The sequence below is a fragment of the Phlebotomus papatasi genome, chromosome 2, assembly GCF_024763615.1.
Source record: "Phlebotomus papatasi isolate M1 chromosome 2, Ppap_2.1, whole genome shotgun sequence".
NCBI classification, from domain to species: Eukaryota; Metazoa; Arthropoda; class Insecta; order Diptera; family Psychodidae; genus Phlebotomus; species Phlebotomus papatasi.
Window position 1 is genome coordinate 8,560,944 of NC_077223.1, and position 8,573 is coordinate 8,569,516.

Sequence of the window (8,573 nt, forward strand, 5' to 3'; positions counted from 1 at the left end):
CCACAAACAGTAACCAAATGAAAATTCTGAGCCGAAATTCTCGTACGTTACGTTACAAGTCGAAATTCTTTCCGTACAGAAGTAGAACTTGAAAAATTCGAAAATCTATTTGAAGATCCAAAAAAGAGACTTTCTTACTTCTTAATACTTTCGCAAGGTGGCGGAAGTTACATCCTGTTCGAATTTCGAAGTGCTCAAGTGTCAAAATGTGTCGATCTTCACATTGATGTGAGGAAAAAAACAGAACAACGACGTTTACTGTTCTTGCCCCAATATTTAATCACTCCATAATCACTGAGTAACTCTTTTGCTAGCTTTTTAGTGTGATATTTGATAAATTTTCCCCAACTTGTTCGAAAATTTAGTATGAAAATTCGAAATTTAATTTGAATTCTTCGAACTTAAACGACTTTTTTTGCAAATAGAGTTTCATTTACCTTTCATCCAAGACACTATTGGAGAATCAAAATCTACTTGTGATCGGGCTCATTGTGGTTACTTGCTTCAAATGCAAGAAAGTGTCTCAGATCGTTTTTTAAAGACGATAAAATGGAACATGAAAAGGGTCTTGGGAGTTGTCTGTGGTAGATGATTTCTCGTACCTCTGTGTAGTAAAACTGAAAGCGTTTTCAGCATATTTTTGCTGAGTCGATAAGCAAAAATATGCTAACCGGTCAGCAGTTCTTGAACAAAAAGTGCTAACCAACTGGAATCTTCTGTTAAATATCAGACTACAGCGCCTCCGGTGTCGGTTTTACAAACTTCACAAGTTTTAGAGAATTGCAGGCCATTTTTAAAGGCCTAAAACTTTTTCCTAATGAAGAATTAAATTGCTTCGTAAAAATCAGAGCTAAGATCACCTGAATGGAAAATAGAGCAAATTTTGCCTAGTTTGCAGGGGCAAACGCAGACAATAGGGAAGAAAGTCAAGTGCACGTGAGATAAATGTAATTGTTCCCTTTTGATTTCAATGTGCAATCTTTCATTGGAATCCGTGACAAATGAAGAAAAAAAACTTATGTGTGCTGCTTTTTTTGTATTTCTTGCAGCCTGCCGGAGACAGTATAGGCAATTGTGGGACTCACGCAGGAAGCCTCGTGACACCACCAATGCCAGCCACAGTAGAGCCTGGAGTTGCCACGGTGGCTGGAGCTTCTGGAGCATCAACAGCACGTGCTCCATGCTTTGGGGACAAATTGCAACTTCCGGCACCACCGGCAGCTGCTGCAACCAGTAACATGGGCCCCCCACGGGATGATGGCTCCAGTGGCTACGGAAGTCCAGATTCGGAGACCTTTGAGTCACCCCAGACAACACAATGACGGCGCTTATGAATTTAAGTGACGAGCAGATGGATGATCCATCGAAAATCCCCATAATTTCGTGGTGTTATGTGTAATGTGTGTTATGGGACCAATCTTCTGGTCTTTCTGTCCCCAAAAAAAAAATGGTCCATGGTTGTGCTCTCCAGATAAAGAATGGATGAATGCAAGAGACTCTACACCACTTACAACATTTGTTTTCCAGAAAACCACTTGAATCTTTGTAAAAAAGGCGATATCGAAAGTGTTTTCGAAAATGCAAAATTCGATATCGAAAACCGAAAGTCCATGATTCGATACCGAAAAACCAAAGATCTCGAAATTTTCGATATTCATTTTCGAAATAGTTTTTTTTGCAGAATTCACTTAGAAAGTATAAACAAATCAGAGAAGAAGCCTACAATTCCATTTTCCGCAATTCTAATAAACTCTAACCTAATTTATTTTTCCGAAAGCAAGAATTTTCTTCCTTCAAATTGAATCAGAAAATTAAATTCCTGGAGCATTAACAAGAGAACCTTCCAAAGATCAACTAAAATACAACTTAGTGTTTAAAAAAAAAAATCGCGAAACACCCTCTTCACCTGAGACAACGAACAAATGGGCGTTTTCTCTCGCGAAATACTCGTCACACGTTCCTAAATTGATAAGATAGTCATAATATAGTTTCCTTAATGACATTTTCATCCCCATTATTGAGTTTCCTCGTATTTCTTTTTCTTTTTTTTTTTGTGTAAAAAAGACTGCAAGTGTGAATGGATAAACTTCTATTAGGCAAATAATGTATACGAATGTAAAATGTATCATTGGTGAAAGAGTTTTCCCACTCCCCTTTTTCTCTGTTTCATTTGAGATATTTCATTATTATTGAAAAAAAATCGCATTAAAATAAAGAAAAAAAGAGATGAAATTTAAAATCTGTGATTGTAATTAAAATTGTGAGAAAAGAAATGAAGATATTGAGAAAAAAAAACCCTGTTATTCTTCCCAATAAAATAATGATTGTAAATATAAATTTAAAAAAAAATATCTAATTGAATAATATTGAATGGAAATATTAATTTTTGTTCCTCAAAAAAAAAAATCTACGATGACAACCTTTTCTAATCAACAGTATAGAAATCCAATGGGCAATTCTCATGAAAAGTTCGAAAGTCAAATTTCGAATTCGAAAGTTATTCCTGAATCCCTTTAATTTCGAAAGAAATGGCGCTGGCGCACCTTTTCAATTTAGAAAAATTCAATCGATTGAAATTTTACCTCTTACTCTTTCAAACTAAAATAAGATTATATTTATCTCTTTCTGTCAAATGAAATTTTCAAATTTCATTTGACAGAAAGACATAAACATAACTTATTTTAGTTTGAAAGAGTAAGAGGTAAAATTTCAATCGATTGAATTTTCTTAAGTTGAAAAAGTTCGAAATTGAAATTGCGTTCGAAATTCTAAAATAGCCTAGGTCTCAACTATTTTTCGAACATTAGATGTTCTTGGTACGCAACAGACGGCACTCAATAAACAATAATTCCACTTTTTCGATATTTTCTTATTTATTATTTACACTTTTCATACCTAGAAATCCATTCCTTGCTTTTATACTTCTTTACATGAAATTTTCGAAAATTTGATATTTCGAATGAAAGTGTACTCTTTATTTAACATTCTCTCTAATTCCTTTTAAAAATCATTTGAATGCAAAAGATCGAAATCCACTGTGTACATTCATTTGATTTTCACTTCGAAAAATATATTGTCCTTAAAATTATTTCGAAATTATTTCGAATTTTTTTTGATAAACATCAATCGGTGTATACATTTTTCCTAACTCCTGAAATATTGTCATTTTGATAAGATTTATTTTGCTTGTCTATAACAAGCAAAATTAATTCAAAGCGTAAGTCATTGTGGAAAGAAAAATCATTTGGCCGAGAAACGTTTTTGCAACCTTAGAACTGCTTCACAAAAACCGAAGGAGACGTAAGAATGTTTTAAAAATGCACCGAAACTTTTCTATAGCCTAAAATTTCATCGAAAAAAACACAGAAACGGTAATAGAAACACGAAAGCGCATTTAAAACGAACGGAAATATACTGAAACTAACTGAAAAGTATTCAAAATTACGGAAACTTTTCTAGACTCTCACAGGTGCATACAATAAATTTTGAAACCTTGCTAGAAACGCGGAACGGCTACTAGGAACGCGGAACCGCATTTAAAATTCACCGGTAACGTTTCTAGTACTGAAACTACAGAAATGCATCCAAAAAAATTACGAAAATGTTTCTGGAAAATTTACAGAAATGTTTCTAGGATCACAGAAACGAATCCAGGAATTACGAAAATGCATCTATATTTGCAGAAAAGCATTCAAAAACACGGAAATGCTTCTTGAATGACATAAATGTATCAAAAAGTTACAGAAACGTTTGTAGAAGCACAGAATCTAATCCGAAAAATCCGAAAATATTTCTAGAATGACAGAAACAAATCCAGGAATCGCAGAAACGTTTCTAGAATCGCCAAAATAGTTTTCTAGAACTACAAAAACGTATAAAAATTACAGAAACGTTTCTAGAAGAACAGAATCGTATTCGAATGGATTGGAAATTTTTCTACAGTCACAGAAACGAACCTAAGAATTAAACAAACGCTTCTAGAATCGCAGAAACACATCTTATGCCACGGAAACGTTTCTAGACTTTCAGAAACGCATCAAATAACACAAAAATGTTTCTAGAATCACAGAAGGATATTAAACAGTTTAAGAAACTGTTTCTAGAGGGACAGAATCACATCCGAACAGCTCGGAAATTTTTCTACAATCACACTAACGAATGCAAGAATTACAGAAACGTTTTTAGAATCGCAGAAACACATCTTGTGAGACGGAGACGTTTCTAGACTTCCAGAAACGCATTAGAAAGCACTGAAAAGTTTCTAGAATCACAGAAGGATACAAAAAGTTGAAGAAACTGTTTCTCTAAGCACAGAATCTCATCCGAACAGCTCGGAAATGTTTCTACAATCACAGAAACGAATCCAAGAATATAGAAAACGTTTCTAGAATCGCAGAAACACATCTTGTAACACAGAGACGTTTATATACTACCAAAAACGCACCATAAAACACAGAATTGTTTCTAGAAACACGAAATGACATCAAAAAGTTGAAGAAACTGTTTCTATAAGCACAGAATCGCATCTGAACAACTCGGAAATGTTTCTACAATCACAGAAATGAATAAAAGAATTACAGAAACGTTCGTATTATCGCAGAAATGCAACACAGAAGACAGAAATGTTTCTAGAATGAGAGAAGGGTACCAAAAAGTTGAAGATACTGTTTCTAAAAACATAAAATCACATCCGAACAGTCCGGAAATGTTTCAACAGGTTCAACAGTCGTAGAAACTAATGTAAAAATTACATAAACGTTTCAATATTTGCAGAAACACATTTAAAAAAAAGGGTAACGCAATAAAAAGTTAGATATTGTTACTAGAATTACAGAATCGTATCCGAAAAGCTCAGAAATGTTAGAATAACAGAAACAAATCCAAGAATTACTGAAACATTTCCAAAAAATAGCAGAAACATATCTTATAACACGGTAATATTTCTAGACTGACAGAAACGTATCAAAAAAAAAAGTTTCAGAAATATTTCTAGGAGTGCAAAATCGTATCCCCGAACAACTCGAAAATGTTTCTAGAACCACAGAAACAAATGTAGAGTTACAGAACAGTTTCTACAGTTGGAGAAACGCATCCAAAAACACGGAAATGCTTCTAAAATGACAGAAACGTATAAAAAATTTACATAAACGTTTCTAGAATCACAGGATCGTATCCAAACAACTCCGAAATGTTTCTAGAACAACAGAAATGTATCCAGGAATTGCTAAAACGTTTCTCGATTTTCAGAAACGTATCCGAAACATGGAAATGTTTCTAGGTTGCCAGAAACGTAAGAAAAAAATACAGAAATGTTTCTGGAAACACAGAAACGAATCCAAAAACACGGAAATGCTTCTAAAATGACAGAAACGCAACAAAAAAATTTACATAAACGTTTCTAGAATCACAGGATCGTATCCGAACAACTCGATAATGTTTCTAAAACCACAGAAATGAATCCAGGAATTGCGGAAACGTTAATCGATCTTCAGAAACGCATCAAAAACACGGAAATGCTTCTAGAATGACAGACACGTATGAAAAAGTTACAGAAACGTTTCTAGAAACAGAGAAATGAATCCAAGAAATTCGAAAATATTTCTAATTTAGAGAAACAAATTCAAAAACACGGAAATGCTTCTAAAATGACATAAAAGTATAAAAAATTTACATAAACGTTTCTAGAATCACAGGATCGTATCTAAACAACTCCGAAATGTTTCTAGAACAACAGAAATGTATCCAGGAATTGCTAAAACGTTTCTCGATTTTCATAAACGTATCCGAAACATGGAAATGTTTCTAGGTTGCCAGAAACGTAAGAAAAAGATACAGAAATGTTTCTGGAAACACAGAAACGAATCCAAAAACACGGAAATGCTTTTAAAATGACATAAACTCATCAAAAAGTTACATAAACTTTTGTTGAATCACAGAATCGTATTAGAACAACTCGGAAATGTTTCTAGAATCACAGAAATGTATCCAGGAATTGCGGAAACATTTCTCGATCTTCAGAAACGCATCCGAAACATGGAAATGTTACTAGGATGACAGAAGCGTATCAAAAGGTTACAGAAACGTTTCTAGAAACACAAAAACGAATCCAAAAACACAGAAATGCTTCTAAAATGACAGAAACGCAACAAAAAGTTACATAAACTTTTCTAGAATCACAGAATCGCATCCGAACTCGGAAATGTTTCTAGAACCACACAGAAATGTATCCAGGAATTGCAAAAATGTTTCTCGATCTTCAGAGACTCATCCAAAACATGGAAATGTTTCTAGGATGACGAGGATGACAGAAACGTAAGAAAAAGTTGCATAAACGTTTCTGGAAACACAGAAACGAATCTAAGAAATTTGGAAATATTTCTTCTAAATTTAGAGAAACAAATCCAAAAACAAGGAAATGCTTCTAAAATGACAGAAACGCATCAAAAACTTTAATAAACGTTTCTAAAATCACAGAATCGTATCCAAACAACTCGGAAATGTTTCAAAAACCACAGAAATGTATCCGAATTGCGGAGACATTTCTCGATCTTCAGAAACGCAACCGAAACATGGAAATGTTTCTAGAATGACAGATACGTATGAAAAAGTTGCAGTAACGTTTCCAAAAGCACAGAATTGCAACCGAACAACCCAGAAATGTTTCTAGATACACAGAAATGCATCCAAAAATACGGAAATGCTTCAAGAATTGTAAAGAATCTCACCCAAAAAAAAACACAGAAACGCTGCTGGAAATGTGGAAACGCAATTAAAACAGACAAAAATTTTTTTTGAAAAGCACAGAAACGAATGAAAAACTTGCAAAAATGATTCTTGAAACAAGAAAACGCTTCTAGAAACACAGAAACGTGTATGCAGCTATCTACAGAGAAAAAAATCTAGTTCTTGTTCTTCAATCACAGAAAGGCAATTTTTATATCATTGGAGACCAAAAATGTTGAAAATATGTTTCAGGAAATGAAAATGAGAATGTATTTTTTTTTCTTTTATGCATAACCCCTTAAGTGAGCAACTTTTGAACTGTTGCTTTTCTGATTCTGTATTACTGTCTTGAGCCTACTTCTCTTGGAAATTATATTTTTCTTATTTTTTCGATATTTTTGTCAATGACCTCTAATTATCCTTTTTAGGTTTTCAAGGTCAGAGGTAAAAAAACTCAAAAATTTGACTTTTGAATGAATTATTTGTCTTCCCAGCTTTTCTTGAGAATTGTTCCCAAGACAAAAAGAAGAAAGAGCAAAAAGTTAATGAAGTATTGTAGCAAAAATAATTCCACATTGATCTTTTGTCCTGTTCAAAGCATAAATCCCAGAAATCCATTAAGAAATATGTTAAATGTAATATGTAAGAGAATGTACTCAAGATTTCCCCACAAATTACCCCCGAATGTGGCACTCCCTGACAAATCTCACAAAGATCATGTGGAAAGGAATAGAGTAAAGGATGAGAGCAGGAGATGGACAAAAAGATGTAAATATTTATGATTATACTGGATGAAAACTTACCAATGTGTCAGTGATTATTGGATGGGGGATCCTTCTGGGGCGTCTGGGGCAGTTGGCTAAAGTTTTGACGATCGATGTCCTCAAAGTCAATGACGATGCGTTTCATTTTGGGCTCGAATTTCCGGAAGGCGACTCCTGCGGCCGTCAGCATGTCCTTGGAGGCTACAGTGTGAGGTTTGTGAGCGTGCTTGTCGCTCATGTAAACCACCTCGCGGATGCCGGACTGTATGATGACTTTGGCGCATTCGTTGCAGGGAAACAGGGCCACGTACATTGTGCATCCCCGGAGACTGGCGGCATTTTTATTGAGAATTGCATTCAGCTCAGCGTGGCAGACGTACATGAATTTGTTCCCAAGAGGATCCGGGGAGTCCTTGGACCATGGGAATTCATCGTCTGAACAACCATTGGGGAAGCCGTTGTAGCCAATGCCCACAATTCTCTTCTGATCATCCACAATGCAAGCTCCAACTTGGCAAGTTGGATCCTTGCTCCTCTTGGCCGCCAGGAAAGCTGTGGCCATGTAATAGTCCTCCCATTGGAGGTAGTCTTGTCTCTTTGACTGCTTGAACTTCTTCCTGCTGTCCATTATGGTAGAAAACTCCCGGAAATCTCTGAAATTGAAAGATGTGTTATGATAAAACCATAACCTCAAAGCCCTGGATTGTGTTTCTACCTCAAAAAGGTGGGTAATTCTTTGTGGGTAGGATCTTTAAATGTACTACGACACCACCAAAGTCAATAAATACTTAAAAAAAATTCTAAAACACTTATAAAACCACTTTTATTGAAGATTTCTCCGGGCGATTTTCACCCGGTTTTGTTTTTGTACTAAACTGTGAGCCTACTAAAATTTAAGGGCTCAACTAGATATCTTTAAAGAAAAATCCACAAGAGAATAGAAAACAGCTTGAAAATCATCGTAAAATGCTTAAAGACATAATAATTCACAAATTATAAACATTTTTACTTTTTTTTTCTTACTGGAAATCCAATACAAAATTGCGCGGGAAAGCTGTACTAAAAATAATCCAAGACACACCAGGC

The 8,573-nt window shown here is 34.8% G+C and overlaps 2 protein-coding genes across 2 annotated transcripts in view; one reads left to right on the forward strand and one right to left on the reverse strand.

The window, feature by feature from the left end:
* LOC129803628 (LIM/homeobox protein Lhx3-like) overlaps window positions 1-7,525 on the forward strand; it is a 97,264-nt gene extending 89,739 nt beyond the window's left edge. Inside the window, exon 6 of the mRNA XM_055850336.1 lies at window positions 1,050-7,525. Coding sequence (XP_055706311.1) covers window positions 1,050-1,322 — 273 coding nt within the window. The 3' untranslated portion in view covers window positions 1,323-7,525. The remainder of the gene's footprint in view (window positions 1-1,049) is intronic.
* LOC129803630 (deoxycytidylate deaminase) overlaps window positions 1-8,520 on the reverse strand; it is a 147,680-nt gene extending 139,160 nt beyond the window's left edge. The window contains exons 1-2 of the mRNA XM_055850337.1: window positions 8,203-8,520; window positions 7,527-8,140 (exon numbers count right to left, since the gene is read on the reverse strand). Coding sequence (XP_055706312.1) covers window positions 7,534-8,115 — 582 coding nt within the window. The 5' untranslated portion in view covers window positions 8,116-8,140; window positions 8,203-8,520 and the 3' untranslated portion in view covers window positions 7,527-7,533. The remainder of the gene's footprint in view (window positions 1-7,526; window positions 8,141-8,202) is intronic.
* Window positions 8,521-8,573: the final 53 nt, after the last annotated feature.